At 40.0% G+C, this 27750-nt stretch overlaps 1 protein-coding gene across 6 annotated transcripts in view; it reads left to right on the top strand.

Moving 5' to 3' along the window:
* Positions 1 to 1101: 1101 nt before the first annotated feature.
* The window catches only part of cstf1 (cleavage stimulation factor, 3' pre-RNA, subunit 1), a 72706-nt gene continuing 46057 nt past the window's right edge, over positions 1102 to 27750 (top strand). The window contains exons 1-4 of one of the 6 annotated variants that reach the window (XM_059980328.1): positions 1123 to 1153; positions 12119 to 12219; positions 12364 to 12442; positions 13928 to 14125. In XM_059980328.1, coding sequence (XP_059836311.1) covers positions 13957 to 14125 — 169 coding nt within the window. In that variant the 5' untranslated portion in view covers positions 1123 to 1153; positions 12119 to 12219; positions 12364 to 12442; positions 13928 to 13956. Of the gene's footprint in view, positions 1232 to 12118; positions 12220 to 12363; positions 12443 to 13927; positions 14126 to 27750 lie in introns of all 6 variants that reach the window. The other 5 variants (XM_059980329.1, XM_059980331.1, XM_059980330.1 and 2 more) reach the window with 5 other exon arrangements.

The raw sequence follows: 27750 nt of genomic DNA, 5'->3' as shown, positions 1-27750 counted from the left end.
AGCTGAATGTGTTTAATCACATTGAAAAGCGTGAATGAAGTGCCTGAAGGGCAGAACACTGCATATAGTAATGACTTGGACTTTGGAATGCTGGGTACAAATGCAGTGCAAGTCTCAAAGCTTGGAAACAGGACCTTCAATCCACAGAGTCCATCTTGACCATCAGGCACTCATTTACATTAATCCTACAGAAATCTCTCTGCATATTCCCATCAACTTCCCCGATTTTCATACTCATCTGCACACTAGAGGCAATTTACAGCAGTCAATTAGCCAACCAATTTGCACGTCCCTGGGATGTGGGAGGAAAACCAGAGCCTTAAGATACTCACAGGGAGAAGGAGAAAACTCCACAAAGACAGCATCTGAGGACAGGGTCGAACTGGATCACTGGAATTGTGAATAGCTCTAATAGCTGTGTTACCGCAAATTCTCAGGTGACAAAGCTAGGTGTCATGAATATAACACTGACAATAACACAGGCAAAGACTTAAAGGAGATTATAGACAAATGGCAGATTAAATTTAATACTGGGAAATGTGAAGTATTTTATTTTTACCTGAAGAATGTGAAGTAACAATATAAACCAGAAGGGCACAATTCTAAACATCTTTCAGGACCAAAGTGGTGTATTTGTACCCAGTTGTGGCAGAATGGGTTGAGAATGTGTAAAAGTAAACAGAGGAAATTAGTTTGGCCACAAATCGAGCACTGCGTCATGTCTGGGTCCAACATTAAAGGAAGGCTGTGAAGGTTTTGGGGAGAAAGCAGAAGGGATTTGAAAATGCACTTGACTAACTGTTAACCTTGCCTCCAGAGCCAAGAATGATGTCTGACCTGCTGGGTATTTATACCGTTTAACTTTTGCACAGTAAGTTTTGTAGCAATGGAAAGACGCATCCTGTCACTAAAGAATCCCCCTCACCTAGTTTCACCTATCACTCGTCAGCTTGTACTCCTCCCTCCTCCACCTCATTCTGGCTTCTGCGCCACTCCCGATTACCGCCTGACCTGCTGTTGCTCCGAAGTTCCAACATCAGCAGAATCACGTGTTCAGGTTAGAATGATTGACAGCAGCGGACCTCGGCCGTCGAGAGTGCGGTGCGCGTGACGTCATCACGCAGCGCGTCGCCCGCCGTTGCCGTCCCTCGCGGTGAGTACCCGCCGCGCTCTCTCGGTTGTTAGTCGTTTATCCTCGCCGGTCCTCAACGTCGTGGCTTTGTTTGCTTTGGTACGAGAGGGGTTTATAACCTAAGAGCTTCGTGGTTATAGAGTCAGTCAAAACAGGGTAGAGGGAGCAGTGTGGAACAGGGGCAAGCTTAGGCCCGGCCCGACAGGGAAGGTGAGGTGAGGGATGGGGTTGGAGTTAATGAGGTCAAATGTGGGTCTGGTGAATGTTAGGAGGCGGTTTAGTGAATATAGGGGCTGGCGAGGGGGTAGGATGGGACTGGTAAGGGGTTGTATGGGGTGGGGGTAGGTCGGGTTGTGTGGGTGAGTGGAGCGGGTGGCGAAGGATGTAGGGTGGGATGGGTAAGTGTAGTAGCAAAGGAATGGGTAAATGAATGTAGGGAAGGGTTGGTTGATGGGGTGGGATGGGGAAGTGAGATGGGAAATGGAGAGGGGGTTAGTTGAAGTTAGAAGGGTGGGTAGAAAGAAAAGACAACTTGAGTAGGCTATCCCTCTTTGAACCTATTATATTCATTAAATCATGTCTGATCCTTTGCCTCAGCTTCAGTGTTTAGCATTGTATCAGTCCAATCCCTTATTTCCTTTTGATCTCTATTGAACAAACACAATGACTGAGGCGGTACATTTCAATATATTATTTCTGCCATATTCTCACCTATTCACTCCATTGTCCATTTCCCCTTGAAGCTTCAGTCCCCATAATCCCACCCAATTTACTATTATCATAAGATATTTAATAAGACACTCAGTCCCCAGAGCAAATTGTTGATAGAGTATGTGAATACTTAGGTTCAAAGCATTATGGTGTTCCATTAGGCACAACCTGAGCAGATCTCATTATTCCTGCTCATTGTTTTTTTTTTGTCTGATAAATAAGTGTAAGTATACTAACCTTGATTTCATGTGCATTCGCTATGCTGACCAGTCTTTTGTGCAAAGATTGATTTCTAAAATCCCCAAATTAGTCCTGAAGCAAGATGAGATGGGGGTGTAGGGGAAATGGGGTGAGGGGTGAGGGTTATTGGAGTGGTCATCAAAGCTGAGCCCCAGCTGTTGTTAGGGCTGGTTATGTTTGAAACAGAAAATAGGTGCAGGAGTAGGCCATTCGGCCTTTCAAGCCTGCACCACCATTCAGTATGATCATGGCTGATCATCCAACTCAGAACCCTGTACCTGCTTTCTCTCCTTACCCCCTGATCCCTTTAGCCACAAGGGCCATATCTAACTCCCTCTTAAATATAGACAGTGAACTGGCCTGAACTGTTTCCTGTGGCAGAGAATTCCACAGATTCACCGCTCTCTGTGTGAAGAAGTTTTTCCTCATCTCGGTCCTAAAAGGCTTCCCCTTTATCCTTAAACTGTGACCCCTCGTTCTGGACTTCCCCAACATTGGGAACAATCTTCCTGCATCTAGCCTGTCCAATCCCTTTAGAATTTTATACGTTTCAATAAGATTCCCCCCTCTCAGTCTTCTAAATTCCAGCGAGTATAAGCCTAGTCGATCCAGTCTTTCTTCATATGAACGTCCTGCCATCACAGAATCAATCTGGTGAACCTTCTTTGTACTCCCTCTATGGCAAGAATGTCTTTCCTCAGATTAAGGGACCAAAACTGCACACAATTCTCCAGGAACAACACACACAAAATGCTGGTGGAATACAGCAGGCCAGGCAGCATCTATAAGGAGAAGCACTGTCGACGTTTCGGGCCGAGACCCTTCGTCAGGCCTTGTGCAACTGCAGTAGAACCTCCCTGCTCCTATACTTGAATCCTCTTGCTATGAATGCGAACATACCATTCGCCTTTTTCACTGCTTGCTGTACCTGCATGCCCACTTTTTTTTGTAATTTATTTTTTTATTGAAGTTCATCATCAAACAAACATTTCCATAAGATGTATTTCAGACATTGTACAAATATATCATATAATCATATATATCACAAATATCCACAAAGTATTTATCTGGGGTATACACTTATAGAAAAGAGTGGAATGAAAAAACAAGCAAAAGGAAAGAACTATGTACAAGTAGGGAGTGATTTTTTTTTACAACAGATTCATTGATTTGTGAGAATAAAATCAGGCCTATGAGGCATTATGTAGTTAAACCATTTTTCTCAACGTGAATCAAATTGTTCCAGCTTATGGTTAACAGATACTGTTATCTTCTCCATTTTGTAAATGTCCATTGTAATTTCCATCCATTTATTTAAAGTTGGGCTCTCCTGTGATAACCATTTCCTAGTAAGAGTTTTTTTACTAGCCACCAACAGTATATTCATTAAATATTTATCTCTTTTCAACCATTCTTGAGGTATATATCCAAAATATATGGTCTTACTCTCTAAGGGTATTTCACATTTAAAGATGTCTTGTAGGGCATTGTGCATCCCCCTCCAATAGTTTTTGATAACAGGGCAATCCCAAAAAATATGTTAATGATTTGCATTTTGATTTCCACAATTTCTTCAGCAAACAGGGAGGTTACTATCATAATGGGATTTCTGAGAGGGTGTAATAAAATATCTTATCAAGTTTTTCCAGCCAAACTCCCTCCATTTCTGTGAACTGGTGCACTTCCATTGATATCTCCATATTGTTGTCCATTCTTCCTCAGATATAATTATCCCTCCTTCCTTCTCCCATTTTGTTTTAATGTATGAAGTCGAATATGTTTTAAGATTTGACAACCCCATATACACGCTTGAAATGATTCTACTACCATTATCTGAATTATATGCTTTTTCTAAATAGCTCTATCAAGCATGTATTTGCCTTGGTTACATTTTTAAATGTCTTATTAACATATTGTCACATCTGTAACTATGGATAAAAATCTTGTTTTTCTAATAAGTGTTTCTCTTTAAGCATTTCAAAACTGAACAGTGTTCCTTCTTTCGTTATGTTGCAAAGAACTATTATTCCTTTAGCTGTCCAGTCCTTAAATCTAGCATCCAATTTATTTGGTGTAAAATCCGAGTCATATGTACACCTTTTAAGAATTGCAATATCTCCCTCTAGATTATATTCTTTTATAGTTGTTTTCCATATTTTAAGAGTCAATTTCACCCATGGGTTATCAATAGTATTTATGTACCTTTGCAGATTTTTATCAGCCAAAATTGCTTGTATGGGGATGGGAAGTACCAGCTCCTCAATGTTTTCCCATTTGGCGTCATATGATGGGTTACACCAACATATCACAGCTCTCAACTATGCTGCAAAATAATAATCTAAGGGAAGGTAGGCCCCATCCCCCCTTTTCCTTTGCTAACTGCAAAGTTTTGAGACCAACTCTGGGCCTTTTACCTTGCCAAATATACCTTGATAGCATCTTGTTCCATTCATTGAATTGATTTTGATTAATCTCTATTGGCAGAGTCTGAAAGAGATGTAACAGTCTGGGCAGTATATTCATTTTAATAGACTCAATCCTTGAACTGAGACTGAAAAAAGGAATCAGGTTCCATCTTGCCACATCTTCCTTAATTTTTTTTATATAAAGGCTGATAATTACATTCTGATAATTTTGCCAAATCTTTTGGCATAATGATGCCCAAATATTTGAAAGACTCTGTGTGCCATGCCCAGGAGTATCGACTTTCAATTTCTCTTGGTGGGCTATAGTAATATGAAAGTAATTGGGTTTTATCTATGTTGATCTTGTATCCTGATAATTGACATATTATATTGTTCAAAGGATTGCATCAATTTAGGTAAAGAGTATGTTGGTTGCCCTAGATAGATCAAAATGTCATCCGCATAATAAGCCAATTTATGCTCTGTCCCTTTAATAGTAATTCCCCTGATATCTTCATTTTGTTTGATGTATTGAGCTAATGGTCCCAGATATAACGCGAAGAGTAGTGGTGACCATGCACAACCCTGTCTTGTGCCCCTTTCTAGGGTAAGACTATTTGATAAATATCCATTGATTTTAATCCTAGCAGTAGGTTTGTGATATAGTGTCTGTATAGTTTTAATAATTGTGTCTTGGAAGCCAAATCTATGTAAAGCTCTGTAAAGAAAATTCCAATTAACTGAATCAAATGCTTTTTCAGCGTCCACGCTTATCACTATTGCTTCGATTTTATTTTTTTGTATATAATCCATAATGTGAAGTGTTCTTCGTATTTTGTTTTGAGTCTGGCGTTGTCGTATAAAACCTGTCTGATCAATACATGTCAGTATGGGTAGAAACTCCTCTAATCGTTTGGCCGTGATGGAAGTAAATAACCTATAATCTACATTAAGAATGGATATTGGTCTAAATGACCTGCATTCCATTTTATCTTGCCTTCTTTCGGTATAGCTGAGATTATTGCTTCTTTCCAACTGGGTGGCACTTGTGCCTTTTTTAGAGCCCAGTTCAGTGCGGGGAGTAAAACAGGAATTAACTAATTTTTTAAATTCTTTGTACCACTCTGCCATATACTCATCTATCCTGGTGATTTGCTTAATTTAAGCCTACTAATTGCAGCTTTTAATTCAACTTCAGTTACGTCAGCAGTCATCATTCTATTTTGTTCTTCGCTTAAAGTGGGTAACTCTAGAGAATTCAAGAAGGTGTCACTTTGGGTTATGCTTCCCCCTGGAACTTTGAAATATAGAGTTTTGTAAAACACTTCAAAAGCTTCTTGAATTTTACTTAGCTTATTTTTTATTATTTTTGTTCTTGGGTCCCTAATTCTATGAATTGTATTTTTTGCTCTTTTTTTTTCAGTTTCCACGCCAGTATTTTCATAGATTTCGATCCACTTTCATAATGTCTCTGTTTCAGAAACATTAAGTTTTTCCTGATTTCTTGCGTAGCCAAATTATTTATTTCATTCCTAATTCTTTCAATTTCCCCTAATGTATCCTGTGCCAAATTCAATTTGTGTCTTTTCTCTAGTTCCTTCAGCCTATTTTGTAATTCTTCTAATGTTTTATTCCTTATTTTTTTCTTATATGAAGATATCGCTATAATTTTCCCTCTTAAGACCGCCTTCAGAGTATCCCATAAAATGGGAGGTGAAACCTCTCCATTATCATTAAATTCTAAATAGAGACCAATTTCTTTTTTAATTTGTTCCTTAAAGTACAGCTCATTGAGTAGACTTGAATTTAGTTTCCAAATAGTATTCTTTGGTTGTAGGTCAAAATCAACAGATAAATATATAGGTGCATGGTCACTTACATCTATTGTCCCAATTCCACCGGTGTTTATTTTGTCTTTGTCTTTTCCAAATGTTATGAAATAGTCTATTCTTGTATATACAGAATGGGGAGCAGAATAATGAGTGTAATCCCTTCTGTCGGGGAAAAGGTCCCTCCATATATCAATTAAACCAACATCCTCAAAAAGTGTATTGACTTTCTTATGTAAGGATTTTGTTTCATAGGTTTTTCTATTGGAAGAGTCTAAGTTAGGTTGTAATTGTAAATTTAGTTCTCCCCCACATATCAGGAGACCTTCTGTTTCCGTTACCATAATATCAGTAATTTTCTGAAAGAAACCAACATCACTTCCCGGGGGGTGTGTATATATTCAATAAAGTAACTGAATTTCTGTCTATATTCCCCCTTACCAGAATATATCTGCCTTCTTTATCTCCTATTTCGAATACTTTTTCAAAATTTAGCCTACTTGAGATAAGAATAGCAACTCCTTTCCTATGTCCTGATTTATATGAGGAGAAAAACAGATTAGTGAAGCCCATTCTCTTTAGTTTTTTATGCTCATTATCACTTAAATGAGTTTCCTGTAAATATACTGTATGGGTTTGTTCTTTTTTCGTTTTGGATAAAATTCTCTTATGTTTGATTGGATTTAATAGCCCATTGACATTAAAAGAAATGAATCTTACATTGTCCTTAGCCATCTGTATTTATCTGTCAATGTATCATTGAAATTAGAATAAAACTATATCGATCTACTCCCTGAACAAATAAGAACCAAGAAACGCAAATAATAACAAAAATGGCAACGAACGTGTGATTCCAAGGCTGAGGTCTCTGGTAGATGACCCTGTGTTGAGCTAGAGGAAATGTCTAGCTGTGGAGGGTAACTCCTCCTACTTGTGAGTTGAGGGCCCCCATTGCAGTATTCATAAAAGTCAGTGAACAAATCCATTACACAGAAAAGATTTCAGTGTACTCTAAATATATATATATATATATATATATATATATGTACACACACACACACACACACACACAAATTTAAACATGTATACACCTGCATACACATATACACACCCACATACATATACACACACATTTTACACACACACACACACACACACACACACACACACACACACACACACATATACACATATATATATATTCTCACTTTGTTGGGGAAAAGGAGTAAGTGAGCGAATAAAGAATAACAACTAAGTAATATAAAATCCACAATATAATAAGTATTTCTTGAGTTGGTTCTATCACCGTGTACTTTTGCTTCCGTTTAGCTTCTCAACATTTTTAAAGTTAGCCAAACCTTATGGCTCTTCTGAAGGGGGTGAGGACTGTCTTTGGGAAACTCCCGGTCTCTTCCTGATATATTTCTCTCGGCCTCTTCCCATCTCCTGTCTTCTCGATTCTCGCATTATTTCCCAAGCGGAGTGGGATAATTCTTCAGTCGGGCTTTCACTCATTTTGGTCATGCTGACAGGCAACCCTCTGGCCTTTATGTCTGTAGTTGCCTCTTCCACTGTCTGGTACAACCGCGTCCCATTGTCATAAAACACTCGAAGTTTAGCAGGGTACGGAGTTTGAAATCTAATCTTATTTTGCTTTAGTACTCGCTTTATTTCGGAGTATTCTTTGCGTTTCTGGAGGACCGTGGGGGGGGGGGGGTTTAATCTTGGTTGAAATATATTAATTTATACTCTAAAAACACTGTCTTCTTACCCCAGGCCCTTCGTAGAATCTCCGCCTTGGTGCTGTACCATAGGAATTTAATTATTATTGAGCGCGGCTTTCTATCTTGGGTAGGTTTTGGGACTAACGTGCGGTGGGCTCTTTCAACTTCCAGCTTCATAGCCGGGGGAAGATCCAGCGTGTCCCGCAATAACTTTCTGACAAACTCCATCATGGACGAGCCCTCCGCTCCTTCAGGAACGTTGTAGGTTCTGATATTTTTCTGCCGTGATCTTCCCTCCAGGTCAAGCAGTTTACCTTCTTGGTGATGTATTATTTTTATTGTCTTGCTCAGTATCTGTTCCACCTTTTGGACGCGATCTTCTACCTTCTCAATTCCAGTCTCTGCCACCGCTACTTTTTGATTAATGCTGGCGAGCTCTGCCGTAATATCACGGAGCTGCTGCTTTATTATCTTTCTGGACCTCCATTATTTCAGGATTTCGAAGACATTCGCCACTTCGTCTGAACGAGGCCCGGCGGCCGCCTCACTAGCACGTGGTCGGGTAGGAGAGCCGCTCGCTGTACTCCTCTCGAACGCTGGCTCTGCAGTTTCCCTTTTTTAATTTCTATTTCTTTTCCCCATTCTTGCCCCTCTTTTCAGTTCAAATATTTTTCGAAAAATATTATATTTGATGGGTTAACGGGACTTAATATGCGTTTTTCCGGAGGAGCTAGTGATTTAGGCTGCCATTCTCGACGTCACCGGAAACCTGCATGCCCACTTTCAATGACTGGTGTACAATGACACCCAGGTCTCGTTGCATCTCCCATTTTCCTAATCGGCCATCGTTCAGATAATAATCTGTTTTCCTGTTCTTGCCACCAAAGTGGATAACCTCACATTTATCCACATTAAATTGCATCTGCCATGAATTTGCCCACTCACCTAACCTATCCAAGTCACCCTGCATCCTCTTAGCATCCTCCTCACAGCCAACACCACCGCCCAGCTTCGTGTCATCCGCAAACTTGGAGATGCTGCATTTATTCCCTCGTCTAAATCATTAATATATATTGCAAACAACCGGGGTCCCAGCACTGAGCCTTGCGGTACCCCACTAGTCACTGCCTGCCATTCTGAAAAGGTCACGTTTGCTCCCACTCTTTGCTTCCTGTCTGCCAACCAATTCTGTATCCACATCAATACCATACCCCCAATACTGTGTGCTTTAAGTTTGCACACTAATCTCCTGTGTGGGACCTTGTCAAAAGCCTTTTGAAAATCCAAATATACCACATCCACTGGCTCTCCCCTATCCACTCTAATAGTTACATCCTTAAAAAATTCTATAAGATTCGTCAGACATAATTTTCCTTTCACAAATCCATGCTGACTTTGTCCAATGATTTCACCTCTTTCCAAATGTGCTGTTATCACATCTTTGATAACTGACTCTACATTTTCCCCACCACCGATGTCACACTAACCGGTCTATAATTCCCCGGTTTCTCTCTCCCTCCTTTTTTAAAAAGTGGGGTTACATTAGCCACCCTCCAATCCTCAGGAACTAATCCAGAATCTAAAGAGTTTTGAAAAATTATCACTAATGCATCCGGTATTTCTTGGACTACTTCCTTAAGCACTCTGGGATGCAGACCATCTGGCCCTGGGGATTTATCTGCTTTTAATCCCTTCAATTTACCTAACACCACTTCCCTACTAACATGTATTTCCCTCAGTTCCTCCATTTCACTAGACCCTCAATCCCCTTCTATTTCCGGAAGATTATTTATGTCCTCCTTAGTGAAGACAGAACCAAAGTAGTTATTCAATTGGTCTGCCATGTCCTTGTTCCCCATGATCAATTCACCTGTTTCTGACTGTAAGGGACCTACATTTGTCTTAACCAATCTTTTTCTTTTCACATATCTATAAAAGCTTTTATAGTCAGTTTTTATGTTCCCTGCCAGCCTTCTCTCATAATCTTTTTTCCTTTTCCTAATAAAGCCCTTTGTCCTCTGCTGGACTCTGAATTTCTCCCAGTCTTCAGGTGTGCTGCTTTTTCTGGCTAAATTGTATGTTTCTTCTTTGGACTTGATACTATCCCTAATTTCCTTTGTCAGTCACGGATGCACTACCTTCCATGGTTTATTCTTTTGCCAAACTGGGATGAACAATTGTTGTAGTTCATCCATGCGATCTTTAAATGCTTGCCATTGCATATCCACCGTCAACCCCTTAAGTATCATTTGCCAGTCTATCTTAGCTAATTCACGTCTCATCCCTTCAAAGTTAACCCAAAGTCAACCTTTGTTTCTGAATTAGCTACGTCACTCTCCATCTTAATGAAGAATTCCAGTTTAGGTCCTATGTGGAAGCTAAGTTAGATTTATGAATAGTCATGGAGAACTGAACTATGAAATATTCTTAGACAAGTGCTGTTTATCTGAGTTATATGATTATTCCGGTCAATGGAGTTCGGGTAAGGTCTTTGCCCTCATTTCTTCAATTGGTCTTCTCGAACCGAGCTTGAGGTTTGGCTGAGTATGTGACACTGGTCAAAGATTGCCTTCAGACTGGTGCAGCTTGGGCAGAGTTCTTGCAGCAAATGTAACAAGGAACTAAACCAGGAAATCCATGGACTCGTTTGTTCTCTACAGTTTTGTTCAGTGCTCTTGCTGAATTTGAGCTAGGCAGGCATTCGGGGTGACCCCTTGAGATCTTTCTGTACCATTAAGGTTATATTGTTGCTGCTGAAAACCTATCGGAAATCAGGAAATATAGATTCTAATGGCACAACTGACAAACTCCTTTATTAATGTCAAAGCTGATGGAAGGAATGTAGTACATATCTGTGTAGTTATCAGAATGTACTTGACTATTTGATATATAAAAAATGGTCAGTAAAAAAAGGTCATGGAATAATTGGGTCAATGGCAGTATGGATAAAAGATTGATGATTGATTTTGAGATGGTCATTAATTTTTCTAATTGATTCATAGAGCAATACAACATGATATAGGCCCTTTGGCCCAATGAGCGACCACATGCCTATCTAGCTAGTCTTAGTTTCCTGCACCAGTGCATATTCCTCCATGCTTCTCACTTTCATGTACCTATCCATGTGCTTCTTAAATGATAACATTGTACCTGCTTACACTACTTCCTCTGGCATTTCGTTCCATCATATCCCCACCATCTGTGGGAAAAAGTTCCCCGTCAAGTACCATTTAAATCTTTAGCCTAAGTTAATGTCTCCTAGTTTTGAATCTCCCTAACCTGAGGATGAGACTGTTGCTTTTCACCTTACTTGTGTCTCTCAGCCAACCTTTCACTATAAAGCAGACCCTTTAGTCATAGACCTCAAATCTTTTTTGCACTCTTTCCAATTTAATCAAGTCTCTCCTATAACAGTGTGACCAAAATTATGCACAGCATTCCCAAGTGTGGCCTCACCAATGATTTGTATAACTGTAAAAGCTCCCAACTCTTACACTCAATGCCTGGATTGATGAAGGCCAGTATGCTAAAGATTTTTCACCACTCCAGTCTATCTGTGATGACACTTCCAACAAATTATGCACTCGTTCTCCTAGGTCCCTCTGTTTCATTACACTTCCGAATTTCCTACCATTTATAGTATAAATTTTCTAGTTTGACCTGCAGATTCATTAGTAAAGTGGATGTAGGTGTGTAGAGTGAAATTCCATTTTGCAGTTGACGTCAACATTGTGATGAACAGGATAGTAAAATGCTCCAAACTCTACTAGAATGTGTAGACAAGTGGCAAATTAGATGTGAGACAGAAATGTGAAATTAAAATATTTTGTCAGAAAAAACAAAGAAGCACAATTGAGACTGGATAGCACATTTTAAAGGATGTGCATGAATAGAGGTCAGCCAACTTCATTGCATCACTTGCATCTCCCCTGTAATCACTCATCAACTATGAAGAATCTCAACGATATATTTATTATGTCTAGACTTGTGTATTCCAATGATTTTCTGACAAATTCTTGGTATTACCCTTGAACTCAGGATATATCAAAACTTGGGCCATATCTCAATTTGTTCCAGGTCCCATTTACTATCTCTTAACTCATTAAGGAGGATATTGGTGGAACAGCTGAAAGTGATTTAACCTGGATGTTGCCTTGAGGAACTACTGTGAGATAGAGGTGACTGGCATCTGTTAACCCAGTTGTCCTGGTGGGGGTGTTACCTGTCATTTACTCCCAATTTCTGTTTTATTTTGCTAAAGTTCCTTGATGCAGAATATGGTCAAATGTTACCGTAAAGTTTTGTTTTCTTCTTCGTTTCAGCTGAGTACCATGAAACAGATGTTCACTGTGGAACTGTTAGCAAATTTCCCTCATCACTGAAGATAAGAATAATGCACAAGTAATTGGCTGGATTGACCAAGTTTTAATGGCTGAGTCACATCTGTGTAGTTTTGTTTTCTGTAAGGTAGTTGCAGAGGAGAGGCTTATATAGTGCCACAATCACCCTGGTTTTGCCCTGTCAGAGACATCCCCTTCTCAGCCCTCCCTGTAGATGTGCTACTTTGAAAATAATTTTTAAATGTAGAATGCTTTGTCTGTTTAAAGTTGATCACAAGCAGAAGAGGACTAAACACAAAAAGACTAAATGATACATAAAAGCTGGTCCGTGGCTGGTTGATAAATGTAAAAGGTTATCTGAAGCATATGGAAAATATAACTAGGAAATTTCCTCAAGCTACGTTGTAAGAGAAGGATAATGGATTACAGGTTCCATTTGGTGAAATATAAATGCAGGGTTATCATCTGGAACTTTATTAAATGAGTTGAACTATTCCATGTAAAGGAGCTGCACACCCTGTAATTATTTGAGATGAATAGGTACCAAACCAGCTGAGATTTTCCATGGCAGAACTCATAACTCAGTTATATTAATCCTATAATTTAATTGCAAATCGTACAACTCCCAAGTTGCTTGGTCCAGACAAAGGGTCTCAACCTAAAATGGCAACTGTCCATTTCCCTCCTTAGATACTGTCTGCCGTGCTAAATTCATGCAGCTATCTTCTTGTCTGTTAATCCAAGCTGCTGATCATTTTTCATTGATATTTCATTTCTACCTCAATACTTAAAATAGCATGTAATGAGCTTTCACAAACGAGAAGATCTGCAGATGCTGGAAATCCAAGCAACACACACAAAATGTTGGAGGAACTCAGCAAGCTGAGCAACATCTATAGAAAAAATACGTACTCAGTGCTGGAAGAACTCAGCGGGTCAGGCAGTGTCCGTGAGAAAAGAGTAGCCAACGTTTCGGGCCGAGACGTTGATGAAGGGTCTCGGCCCGAAACGTTGGCTACTCTTTTCTCATGGATCCTGCCTGACCTGCTGAGTTCTTCCAGTGTTGTGTACATATTCTTTGATCCACAGCATCTGCAGTTGTATTTTTGTGTTTTAACATCTATAGAAAAAAGTACAATTGACATTTCAGGCCAAAACTCTTCAGCAGGACACGTAATGAGCTTTAAATGTTTAGAATATTGTTTATATGGCATATGCTCATCATTAAAAAATTTGTATTAACATAACAAAGAGTGAGTTGACATTAAAGCATTTTATGTTAATAACGATTTGCTGAATTCCAGTCTTTCCAGTAATTTACAGGGTCAACTTCATACTTTTCCATAGTTTGCAAAAATCACTTATTTTGCGTTAAAGGAAACAGTGTTCCATACTTCCATAGTTACAGTATTAGCAAAAGGGAATCCTTAGACGGAAGATTTGGTATGCAAATGAGTGTATAAGATAAGCTGAAACTAATATGCTATTTGAAACAGACGTACTCTCTCAATATCTTCATAATTTTTCATCATTTTTGTTTTTTTAGGATAGTTACAGGCAAGGGAGACACAAGAAATGTATCGACCCAAAGTTACTCTTAAGGATCGGCAACACCTTTACCGACTTATTATTGGCCAACTGCTTTATGATGGGTACATGAACATTGCATCAAACCTTATCAATGAGATCAAGCCACCATCAGTTTGCTCACCCTCTGAGCAACTACTACATCTTGCCAAGCTTGGTAGGTACCTTGTATATACTTTTTTCTTTTTGCTGCTTACCAATATAGTCAGAGCTGATAGATGACTCGCTCTAGGAATTATTCTTGGAAACATAAAATTGGAGCAGGAAAAGGCTATTTGGTCCTTTGAGCCTGCTTCACCATTCAGTCGTTGAATTTAGGCTTCAATTCTATACAGGTGGCCTCCATTTTTCGAACGTTCGCTTTACGACAGCTCGCTGTTACGAAAGACCTACATTAGTACCTGTTTTTGCTAACCAAAGAGGATTTTTGCTTTTACTGTAAAAAGATGCCCGCTTTATTCGTGTGTTTACTCCGAGAAAGACTACCATGACCGTGAAGCCTTGTGCGGGCAGTTGTGTGTGCATGCATGTATGTGCGTACACATGTACGTGCCAGTTTTTTTTCTCCAAATCGATCTTGGCTTGCTGTCTTCCTGATTTTGATAAGTGAAACTACATCGTACATACAATATTTCTACTTTATATAGACTGTATAATTATCATATTATTCCTGCTTTTACTATATGTTAGTGTTATTTTAGGTTTTATGTGTTATTTGCTTTGATTTGGTAGGTTATTTTTTTGGGTATGCGAGTGCTCAAAAAAATTTTCCCATATAAATTAATGGTAATTGCTTCTCCGCTTTATGACATTTCGGCTTACAAATGGTTTAATAGGAATGCTCTACCTTCGGATAGCGGGGAAAACCTGTATCCCTAAGCTCCCCCCACAGCCTTTGATGGCTTTTGTATCTAAAAATTTATCTTGTCACATACCCCGTGACTAGGTTACTAAACCAGCAGAAATAGTTGGAGTCTGGTGATACTGTAACTAAAGGTATTTATTAGTAAACCAAGTAACACAGTATCAAAAAATGCAAATATACATATAAAACAGGTTAGCAATGATAAATACAGAAGTGTAAGAATAAGAATCAAAAACAAGCTCTGTCGTAGTCTAGGGATAACTGAATAGTCTTAAGATAATGCAGAGTTCAGTTCAGTTCAGTTTGGGTTGAGGTAGTTGCTGTTGTGACGTTGGAGAGAGGGAGAGAGCGAGAGCGAGCGAGAAATGAGCAGCTGCAGCAGATAAACCTTCCATTGTCTTCTTGTTCTGTTGTACCGTTGTGGTCACCGATTATGACTCCTCCGTTCCAAGCCAGACTGTTCTTCAGTGGTGGTCTCGTCACCCAGGCATGGTTGGAGACACACACACACAAGCCCCCACCGGCCTGGTTTCACATACTGTGAGCCTCTGACCGATTCCCCCCAAATCGATCCTCCAAGCTCCCCACCTTCCTGTGGGTGCATAACAATCTTTCAGTGCCCAGTGGCGTGTCTGCCTATGTCTCAGCAGACTTGTCTTTTATCTCCCCTGCCGGGGTACCAGCCAGCCATCCATCAACTCCATGTCCATCAAACTGGGCCACTCCCTGCTGTCTCAACAAGTACCTGGCATCACTCTGCTGTGTCAGCAAGGATTTACACAAGCAGGCGAAGTCCTCGGAAGTAAAAGTCAACAATCAGCGAAGAAGCCATAATTTTAAATCCTTGTGTCTCTCTCATTATCAGCATGTGTAGCTTGGCGCCTCTCCTACTCTTTATCTCTCTGTCTCTTGTTAGCAGCATAGTTCAGGGGGGGTCAACTCTGGACCCCATCTCCCCATGGTTTTCTCATCACACATAACACCCCCACCCTTAAAATAATTTTTACCGGGGGGGGGGAGGAATTCAATAGCAAGGCACATTACAGAGTCTGATATAATACAGACATAGTCATTAGCCAACAGAGTAACACAGATATACTTTCAAATCTAACTCCTAGATAAACAATCAGTAATTACATTGTCAGTTCCCTTTACATGTTGTATCTGTATATCAAATTCTTGTAACATCAGACTCCAACTTAATAACCGCCTATTTTTATCCTTCATGTTAGTCGAAAATACCAATCAGTTGTGATCGGTATAAACTATCAATGGCTTCTGTGCCGGACAAATGTAAACCTCAAAATACTGTAATGCCAGAATAAGTGACAGTAATCCTTTTTCTACAGTGAAACAGTTTTTAACTTGGGTGTATATTACAGAGGTTAAACTAATACATGTGTGATTATCATGTAACACATTACAGAAATGTATACAAATACTAATCTATATTTCACTTTTAAACTTAGCATTCAGTCAGTCAATCTACCATGACCTCATCTTTATTATTCACTTGCTTTGTTACAAAAAAAATCAAATTCCTGCAGAACCAGGTCTTGTTATACAAAGTGGTGTTTTGTCAACCATTATCTTATTTCCACTTCGACACAGAACACTTAACCCTCACGTGATCAACGTGCTCACCAGTTTGGAATAGGCCTTTACAGACTCCCTGCACAGGAGCTAGCTTATCACTAATGTTTTCCAGACTAAGCCCACTTGCTGAACTTTCAAACCACTCATTAATTTTAAGCAAGCCATTAATTTTATCTTCAAGATCTTTAAGTCTATTAGTTCTTATAACAACACAAGCAGGTGATCCCTCTTGGTCACAACAACACTTCAAGTTTTGCCTCTCCAAATCACATACTTGAACAACATCACCAAGTTGCTTATCTTTAATTTTCAAAACAAACTGTAACAGATTAGCAGGCACCTTGTTACCTAACCACTGACCCTTCGTCACTGACAATGCTTCTAAAACCAATCCAGACTTTAAATTTTCCTTATTCAAAAGTCCAGTAACACTTTTTCCAATATCTTCACTAATATTCACATCACCAGCTTTCATCTCATCACTAACTTTTAGAACACCATCTAACACAAGTGACTGAGAATCCTCACTTTCCACTGGTGCCAGGGTTATCCCCTTACTCACTGAACCAAGTCCATCTGACCCAAAAGGATTGCATTCCTTTTTAACCAAGTCAGATACCTCAGACCTTTCCTGAGTTTCAACACAAGGCTCAGTACCCTGTGGATCCGCAGGTACCTCAACAACCTGAACACTGGCAAACGGGTCATCTGCCTCTCCTAGGCTTTCAATACCAGTCCCAGTTTCAAATTCCAAGTTCCCCTGATTCTCCATGTTACTCTCTGGGCCACTCCTATCCAAAGTAAATTCAACCTTGTGGGTTAAAATAACCTCATCTGCTTACCCAGCAGACTCACTCAAGGTAGCGGCATCCTTTTCCTCTCAGAATGCCGTTACATCGTCAGGAACACTCTCCTTAAATTCTTCAACTGCAAATGGCTCTTTCAAGCTACATAAATCATCAATGTCCAACACTGGACCTCCCAACTGCCACATCTGTTTCTCATCTTTCCTCTGTTCCTCCACAAAGTATTTTCTTGACAACAATAAATCTTTATTGTCCCCCTTTATCCCCTCAGCTTCACTGTCTTCTAACCCCTTCTGATACAAGGCTGGGAAAAACATCTCAGCTAAATCCACACTGGACTCTCTCGGCAGCCTTTCTTGACGTGCTGCGAGTTACTGTGCAGGTGGGATAAACTTCAGAATCTGTGGGCAGGTCCTCAGCACTTACAGGCTTACTCGTGAGCTGAACTGTTGGGAACACATCCCACTCTGCCAGGTCATTCCCGAGTAAGACATCCACATCACGTATTGGGAGTGCAGACCGCACCCCGATCGTGACTGATCTGGATACCAACTCACACTTTAAAAATATTTTATGCAACAGCACTACCTCAGTCCCTTTTCCAACCCCTTCTATTACTACGTCACCGGTCTCAACACTAAAGTCCAACACACTGCTTAGGATTAGGGACTGAAAAGCCCCAGTGTCTCTCCAGATTTTCACTGGCACTGGGGTTGACCCTTCCTTCACAGATACCTACCCGTTCAGAAGAAATTTCTCCCATCCCTTCTGAACTCGGCTTAGCTCCTCCTCCTTCTGTAGCGACATTTCATTTGGCTTAATGCAGGCAGTTGGGGTTTGCGCCTTTCCTTTCCCTGTCTCTTTCTTCTGTTATGAATGCACCACTGCTCTGAGGGGCCGAAGGGGTGGGGGAGCCCCCTTCTTTGTGAGAATCGCAAGAGCATTCTTGGGTTGGCTCAGAGGACCCAGGAAATGAGAGAGACCTGGCCATTGTCTCCTGGAGACCACGTTTGTGGATTGGGGACTATGCTACGTGCAAGCCCTTGGGCAAAGTGGGCTGGTTGAGAGAGGGATTGCATCATCCCAACCTAATTGACATCTGAGACCCCGTGAGGAAGTATAAAAGAGGGTCTGGGGGAACAACCCCTTCAGACGCACCAGAAGAAATGCTAAGGATCCTGTAGTAGCGGGAAGCCATTTGAAGGAAGCCACGTGCGTTCGGTTCCCTCGCCTGGGGGCCAGTGGCGGGTACCACAGAAACGATTTTCTTGAACTAACAACGGGGAACCAACTGTCCCGATTCAACGGATTTGCTTCATAAAAGACCCGGGCAAGTTTCTTTTCTCACAAATCTCTCTCTCCAACAAGTGAAAACCCAGCGGTCCCCAAAGGCTGAAGCCTGCAGGAACTGAGTGACTTTTATATTTCCATCGGACAATATATTATCCCCTAGACAAACGATCGAGCAATTTCTTATTGATGATTATTATTATACCCGCGCTTTTAGATTGAATATTGATGACGTATATTATCTGAATGTTTGTATTAATCTTATTTTTGTGCCCCTTTATAAATAAAGACTTTTAAAAATAGTACCATCAGACTTCAACGGAGCTCTCTATCTTTGCTGGTAAGTGACCCATTTACAGGGTACGTAACACTTCGGAGCTAGGCACTTAGATGCTATGTGACCAGCCTTCCCACAATTATAACTCGTAAAGCTGGGAAACTTCCTGCCAGCCCGCTTTTCCTCCTCCTTACCCTTTCCACTAGTCCCCAGCTTATTCTCTGACTGAGCCGGTGTGCTTTCTTTACCGTCCCTACTACCTCTCTGGTAGCTCTTATTTGGGGGGAATTTTATCTTGTGGGTTAAGGCATACTCGTCTGCTAACTTGGCAGTCGCAGACGGAGTCTCTGCCTCCTTCTCATCTAAGTACATCCTTATACCCTCAGGGACTCAACTTTTAAACTGCTCAATCAGCATCAGCTGTTTCAGTTTATCAGAATCTCCATTGACCCCTTTTGAGGCACAACAGCCATCACAATACATTTGCATCTCATGGGTAAACTCTAGATACGTGCAGTCCCACAGCTTCTTCAAAGTCCAGAACTTCTGCCGGTATGCCTCTGGATCCAGCTCATAACTTCTCAGTATAGCCCTCTTTACTTCATCATAATCTTTAGCCTCATCCATAGACAACACCGAATAGGCTTGCTGAGCCTTCCCCTTAAGAAAACTCTGTAACAGAACAGCCCACTTCTCCTTAGGCCAGTCCTGATTCATAGCAACTTTCTCAAAATGGAGGAAGTACCTATCGACCTCCATCTCCTTGAATGGGGTTACCAACTTAACCTCCTGACCAATCTTGAACCCCCTGTTTGGATCCACCACGTGTTCCCCTGCCTGCAACGCTCGTAACATCCATCTCATACTGCCTTTCTTTCTCCCTTTCCTCTCGCTCTCTTTCCTTTTCCTCTTTCTCCCTCTTACTCCTCCTTTCAGCCTCCTCAGCCTCCAGCTTCATTACTCGGAGCTCATGCTCCCTTTTCCTTTCCTCCTTCTCCATTCTTAATCTTTCCATCTGAAGCTGAAGCTCAACTTTCAGGAAACAGCTCCATCTCCTCTACCTGGAACACCACCTGGGATACATAGTATGCAGATATACATAGTATGCAGCTGTTGCTGTCTGTATCTCCGACTTCCTCATGGCCGGTTTCACCATTGAGAGTTTCAACCATCTCGCAATATTCAGCAATTCCAGCTTTCTGGCATCCTCCAATGCCTCCGAGGTAGGACCCTTCAGAAACTTATTGATGTCCATTTCTGCTGTCTTTCCACACCAGATTAAATAAGGGAATTTACCCCAATCAATCCAACAACCTCCCAATTTGACATTCAAAATCCTGGATAGAGGCCCCAAATTGAAATTCAACTCCCAGACGAGCCCCCAATTTGTCACGTACCCCGTGACTGGGTTACTAAACCAGTAGAAATGGAATGATACATTGGAGTCTGGTGATACTGTAACTAAAGGTGTTTATTAGTAAACTAAGTAACACAGTATCAAAAAATGCAAATATATATATAAAACAGGTTAGCAATGATAAATACAGAAGTGTAGGAATAAGAATCAAAACCAGGCTCTATCATAGTCTAGGGGTAAATGAATAGGCTTAAGATAATGCAGAGTTCAGTTCTGTTCAGTTTGGGTTGAGGTAGTTGCTGTTGTGACTTTGGAGAGAGAGAGAGCGAGCGAGAGATGAGCAGCTGCAGCAGGCAAACCTTCCATTGTCTTGTACTGTTGTGGTCAGCAATTATGACCCCTCCATTCCAAGCCAGACCATTCTTCAGTGGTGGGCTCAGCACCCAGGCGTGGGTGGACACACACACAAGCCCCCATTAGCATGGTTCACACACTGTGAGCCTCTGACCGATTCCCCCCCCGAATCGATCCTCCAAGCCCCCCACCTTCCTGTGGGTGCACAACACTCTTTCAGTGTCCAGTGGCGTGTCTGCCTGTGTCTCGGCCTACCGGGGTACCAGCCATCCATCAACTCCATGTCCATCAAATTGGGCCACTCCCTGCTGTCTCAACAAGCACCAGGCTTCACTCTGCTGTGTCAGCAAGGATTCACACAAGCAGGCAAAGTCCTTGGAGGTAAAGTCAACAATCAGCGAAGAAGCCATAATTTTAAATCCTTGTGTCTCTCTCATTATCAGCATGTGTAGCTTGGCGCCTCTCCTACTCTTTATCTCTCTCTCTCTTGTTAGCAGCATAGTTCAGGGGGGGTCAACTCTGGACCCCATCTCCCCATGGTTTTCTCATCACACATAACAATCTCATTAAAATATTCAGTGATTTCATCTTTGTGGTCTTCTGGTAGCAAATTCCATGCATTCAGCATTCTCTGAATGAAGAAATTTCCCTTTATTTCTGTCCTTAGTCTTGTGCCTTATTACCAGAGACTTTGGCCTTGTGTCTGGCGAAACATCTTTGCATCCAGTATGTCTAGTCCTCTTAGAACGTCTTGTCATTTTCCAATTGAATTTTATATTCAGAGTTCTAATGAATGCAAATCTAGATTACTGATATTTAAATACCTATGAGGAGATTTACCATGATGCTGCTTGGATTAGAGAGCATGTACCATGAACATTAGTTTTATTTTTGGAGTGAAGGTAGTTAGAGGCATTTAAGAATCTCTTAGGCATATGGTCAGTATAGCATCATGGGCCGAAGAACCCATATGTGTTAAAATGTTCTACATTCTGTGTTCTTGCAGAACAGTTCTGCTCTCCCAAAAATCTACTTGGTGAATCTTTGCTGTACTCCCTGTAAGATAAACATATATTTTCTGAGGAAAGGACAGCAAATTGCACATAATGCTCCCAAGTATTATCTCATTAAAGTCTTGTATAATTGTAGTTTAGACACCCTTCTAACCCTTTTAACATAACGTACTACTTTTCTGATTTTGTGCTGAAATGGTTAATTTCTCATTTATGGACTTATAATATTTATGTCCTTCATGATTTTATAAAGCCTTAAGCCTCCTATGCTCCAGGAAAATGTTTCTATTCAATATCTCCTTATACTCAAGCTCTCCAGTCCTGGCAATATCTTGTGACTCTTTTCTATATTCCTTCTAGCTTATTCACATCCTTCCTGTAATATCACAAACAGGACTGCACATAGTGTTCCACTGGCAGTCTCACCAACATCATGTGTACTGCTAACATAGTGTACCAACTCCTATATCATCATTCTATTTACTTGTTTTGGCACTTTTAGAAAGCTAGGTACATACAGTGCCTCTAGGTCTCTCTTCTACAATACTCCCCAGGAACTTGTCTTTCACTGAGTATACTATGCCCTGGTTTTTATTAGCAAAATGAATCACCTCACATTTGTCTGAGTTAAATTCCCTCTGTTATTGCTTTGCCCAATTTCCTAGTTGATCCAGATCCTCTTGAACAGCTTGCACTGTCAGATTTGCCAGTTATGGTTTCATCCGCAAAAAAATACAAATTTTGAAAATCTGAAATGAAGGCAGAATTGCTGAAGATCTCAGATCAGGCAGTACCCGTGCAAGGTGGAAGTTGGCAATTGAAATAATGGGTATTTATGAGTTCTGTATGAGTGCAGGAAACAAAGTAATACAATCATCAGTATATAGTGGGGGAGAGGGAGGGAGAAAAACTGAAACAAGGACTGTGCCAACTATCAAAGCAAGTTCTAACTTGGACCCATGTGATTCCCATAACTACACCTTTGATTTTGCAAAAGCTAATGATGTTGAAGGCAAAGTTTTTCATCGTGAAGATAAGTTGAGCCACACAGAGGTATATTTTAGTGAAGTGGAACTATTTGGGCCTCTTTTGCAGAAGAAATGGAGGTCCTTACATACATAAGAACATAATAAATTAGAGCAGGAGTAGGCCATCCGGCCCATCGAGCTTTCTCCGCCAGTCAATAAGATCATGGCTGATCTGTCCGTAAACTTGGCTCCACCTACCTGCCTTTTCCCCATAAACCTGAATTCCCCTGCTATGTAAAAATCTATCTGTATCTTAAATATATTTAATGGAGAGCTTCAACTGCTTCCCTGGGCAGATAATTCCACGGATCCACCACTCTCTGGGAAAAACAGTTTCTCCTTATCTCTGTCCTAAGCCTTCTCCCCTGAATCCTTAGTCTATCATGGTGTAGGATGGAGATGCAGGAGGATTGTATGCCCATGGTAAAGATGGAATCAGTGACTGTTGCAGTACCTGCATTCATTCCTACATGCTAGCTATTGTTTTTCACTATCATGCCTTTTTTTTTATTATTAGTTTTTTAATACATTTTACAAATTAAAAAAACCCCAAATCAGAATGAGGAACATTAATACAGTGCAAAATTAAGCATACAATGACAATATGATATAAAGAAAGAGAATTTAAAAAAAGCACCTAAATTGAAGACAAGTAAACTTAGTGTCCTCCCCCAACCCCACAACACAATAAAAAAAAACTCCAGACCAACCACAACACAATATAGAGAATATAAATCAGGACAATCAAACTCCTAGACTGTAAATACACTTAGCAACAGAGGATAATAATGCCTACTGCCAGAAAAAAGAGCTGAAAGCAAGGGACCGAGAAAAAAAAAACCCTAGTCAAGAGGAAGGTTATGAAAGTACTCGATAAAAGGTCCCCAGACCTTATGGAAATTTAAATCCGAATTAAGAACTGAATAATGGATTTTTTCGACGCCCAAGCAGGCCATAATGTCGTTAAGCCATTGAGCATGAGTGGGCGGGGCAACATCTCTCCATCTAAGGAGGATCAAGCGTCTAGCCAGGAGAGAGGCAAAGGATAATATTCGGCATTTGGTCGGACTCAGACGTAAATCTGTCTCGCCCCAGAAACCGAACAAAGCAATTAAGGGGTTTGGTTCTAGGTGCTGATTCAGAATATACGATAATGTAGTGAAGACATCTTTCCAAAATTTCTCCAAGCTAGGACAGAACCAGTACATATGAATGAGAGAGGCCTCGCCCCTCTTGCATTTATCACAAAGCTGACTAATGTTAGGGTAGAATCGAGATAGTTTAGATTTAGACATATGGGCTCTATGAACAATCTTAAACTGTAAAAGGCAATGGCGAGCACAAAGAGAGGTTGAGTTAACCGATTTGAGAATCGAGTCCCAACTCTCATCAGATAAGGAGATATTTAAATCCTGCTCCCATGCCATTTTAATTTTATCCACAGGGGCCCGTCGTAAGGCTGCTAACTTATCTCGAATAATTGATATTAAACCTTTACCTAGTGGATTAATGGAAAGAAATAAGTCCATAGCATTTTTCTCAGGCATTTCAGGAAAGTTAGGAATTAAAGGAGCAATAAAGTGTCTAATTTGGAGATAACTAAAAAAATGAGCATTGGGCAGATTGAACTTAACAGAGAGCTGCTGAAAAGAAGCAAAGCGATTATCAATGAAAAGATCTTCAAAATGCCTAATGCCCTTCCTATACCAAACATGGAATGCTGAATCGTACGTAGTAGGTAGAAAAAGGTGATTATGTACGACAGGGCTGGAAATGGAAAAACCATGGAAACCATAGCATTTCCTAAACTGAGCCCATATACGCAAAGTGTGTCTAACGAGGATTAGCTATTAATCTAGACAGACTACTAGGGAGTGCAGAGCCAAGAAGTGCAGAGATAGATAGTTCTTTAGTGGAGCTCAACTCCATTGCCACCCAATTAGGGCACTCGGGTTGGCCATGGAAAAAAGACCAAAAGGTAGCACAATGTATATTAGCTGCCCAATAATATAAACAAAAGTTAGGTAAAGCCATGCCACCCTCTTTTTTTAGGTTTTTGGAGATGGATTTTACTAATTCTAGAGCACTTATTCCTCCACAGATATGACAAAATAATAGAGTCTAAGGAGTCAAAAAAAGATTTAGGAATAAAAATTGGGATAGATTGAAATACGTATAAAAATTTGGGGGGAACATACATTTTAACAACATTAATATGACCTACCAAAGATGTAGATAGAGGTGACTATTGTACCAGACTCTGTTTTATAGTATATGAAAGATTGGCAAAGTTTTCACGAAAGAGATCTTTAAACTTCCTTGTGACTGTAATTCCAAGATAAGTAAATTGATTATGGACTAATTTAAAAGGGAGATCACGAAATGTTAATTCTTGTGCTTCTTTACTAATTGGGAAAAATTCACTCTTATGTAAATTAAGTTTATAGCCAGAGATCTGGCTAAACTGGTCAAGAAGTGAAAACATTGGAGGTAAGGATGTAGACGGATTTGAGAGAAAGAGTAATAAGTCATCAGCATAAAGGGAAACTATATGCTCAATACCCCCTCTCCAAATCCCGGTCAATTCAGGACAATTTCGAAATGCTATCACCAAAGGTTCTATAGCCAAATCAAAGAGAAAGGGACTTAAGGGGCATCCCTGACGGGTGCCACATTTGAGATTAAATACCTGGGGTTTCTGAAAATTAGTTAAAACAGAAGCAGTAGGACACAGGTACAGCAATTTGATCCAAGAGATGAAACTTTGACCGAGGTCAAATTTTTCTAAGACTGCAAAAAGTAGTTCCACTCTATACAATCAAATGCTTTCTCCACATCGAGGGAAATAACACATTCAGGAATCCCAGTTGGGGGTGAATATTAAATAATAAGTAAACACCGAATGTTAAAAAAAGGGAGACGGTTTTTAATGAAACCTGATTGGTCATCAGAGATAATAGAGGGAATAACGGTTTCTAATCTATAAGCCAAAACTTTAGCTAAGATCTTTACGTCAACATTGAGCAAAGAAATCAGCCTATACGAGGAACACTCTGTTGGGTCTTTACCCTTTTTTAATAGGAGAATAATAGATGCCTCATTAAAAGAGGGTGGCAATTTGCCGTAATTAAACGAGACAGATAATACTGAAAGTAACTGAGGAGAAAGAAGTGAAGAGAATGATTTATAAAATTCTACAGGGAACCCATCAGGTCCAGGAGATTTCCCTGAGGACAGTGCAGAAATTGCAAAAGATAATTCTTCTGATGATATAGGCGCATTAAGTTTGGCTTTAAAATCAGATGAAAGTGAAGGAATATTCAGATTATTTAAAAATTGATCAACAGAGATATTGTCATTCAAAGATTCAGAGGCATAAAGCTGAGAATAAAAATTTTTAAATGCATCATTAATTTCCAAATGATCCGATGTAAAGTCTCCGTTCTCCTTCCGGATCTTTGTCATATGTTGTTTGGCTTTGGAGCGCCTCAGCTGATTGGCTAGAAATTCACCAGACTTATCCCCATGAATGTAAAAGAGACTCTTACTTTTGAGGAGTTGGCGTTCGACAGGTTGAGTAGACAGAAGATTAAATTTAGTTTGGAGTTCTACACGCTTCTTGTATAGTTCAGGGTTCTTAGTTTGAGCATATAGTTGATCCAATTCTTTAATCTGGTTAATGAAATCTAATTGGTCTGCACAGGATCTTCTGTTGAGATTTGCTGTGTAAGAGATTATTTGACCCCTCAGATATGCTTTCATGGCATTCCAGACAATCTGGGATGACACTTCAGGTGATGTATTAGTGTTAAAATAAAAGGTTATCTGATCCTTAATAAATTTTAGAAAATCATCATCCGATAATAAAGTTGAATCAAACCGCCAGTGTTTATTCCTCTGAGGGAGACCAGGAAAGTTTAAAGAGAGAGTAATTGGGGCATGGTCAGAAATCAATATACTCTGATACTCACAAGAGTAGACAAATGGAATAAGTTGGTTATCGAGTAAGAAATAGTCAATTCTACTGAAGGTATGGTGAACATGTGGAAAAAAAAGAATAATCTCTCTCAGTAGGATGAAGGAAACGCCATATATCAGAGATACCAAAATTAGAGAGAAACGATTGGATAGCTAAGGCAGATTTAGTAGGGGATCTGGTAACAGAGGACAATCGATCCAGATTAGGATCTAACCAACAGTTGAAGTCACCATGCAGTATAAGAGAGTATGAGTTTAAGTCTGGTAGTGAGGAAAAAAAAAACGTTCAAAAAAAGTTAACATCATCAAAGTTGGGGGCATACAGGGTTGCTCGTACAACTTTAGTGTTATATAGTTTACCAGAAACAATAATAAAACGGCCATTTGTATCAGATATTTTATTATGGAGTTCAAACGGAATATTTGAGTTAATAAGAATGGAGACTCCCCTCGCTTTAGCGGCAAAGGATGAATGAAAATGCTGACCCGCCCACTTTGACAGAAGCCGGGAGTTATCAAAACAACGAATATGAGTTTCTTAAAGGAAAGCAATGTCAGCTTTGAGTTGTTTAATATGTGAGAATACCTTCCTCCTTTTAACAGGGTGATTCAATCCCTTTACATTCCAGCTCACAAATTTAAGTGTGCTAGCCATTATCAATTACTAATGCATAAAGGCAGCAGGCATATAAAAAGTCAAGCAATACAATAGCAGTCTGGGAGCAGAAATATAAACATAGATTCGTAAAATCAAAACAGACACATGTTTGAGCAATAAAGAAAAACAATAAATACAGTGAATAATGTTGAAACTGGAAAATCCACCCCATCCACACAACCCAAAACTAGACGGCTACCAAAAAAAGCAGCTAGCTCTACCAAAAAAATTAACCCAAATATAACTTCCAGATCTGTGTCATTAACAGTAGTTCCGTATAAATATTATAGGAAATAGTAACTAGTTTATGCACTAGAAAACATAACTACAAATTGGAACATCTGCAGAAATATAAAACTTATACAGAGAAAATCGGAAGAAAACCAAAACTAACCTACCCGTGAAAAATTATGGAAGTATAAAGGAAGAAAAAGGGAAAATAAAAGGAAGAAAAAAAAAGAAAAAAAAGGGAGGAAGGGGAAAATTATAGATTCAGGAAGAGTACTTATCAACCATTTACAGAGAGGAAAAAAAGTCAAAAATTTAAAAAAAAGTGGAAA

This window comes from Hypanus sabinus, chromosome 9, assembly GCF_030144855.1.
Source record: "Hypanus sabinus isolate sHypSab1 chromosome 9, sHypSab1.hap1, whole genome shotgun sequence".
In the NCBI taxonomy this organism is placed as follows: domain Eukaryota; kingdom Metazoa; phylum Chordata; class Chondrichthyes; order Myliobatiformes; family Dasyatidae; genus Hypanus; species Hypanus sabinus.
This window is presented reverse-complemented; position numbering and strand designations above follow the sequence as displayed.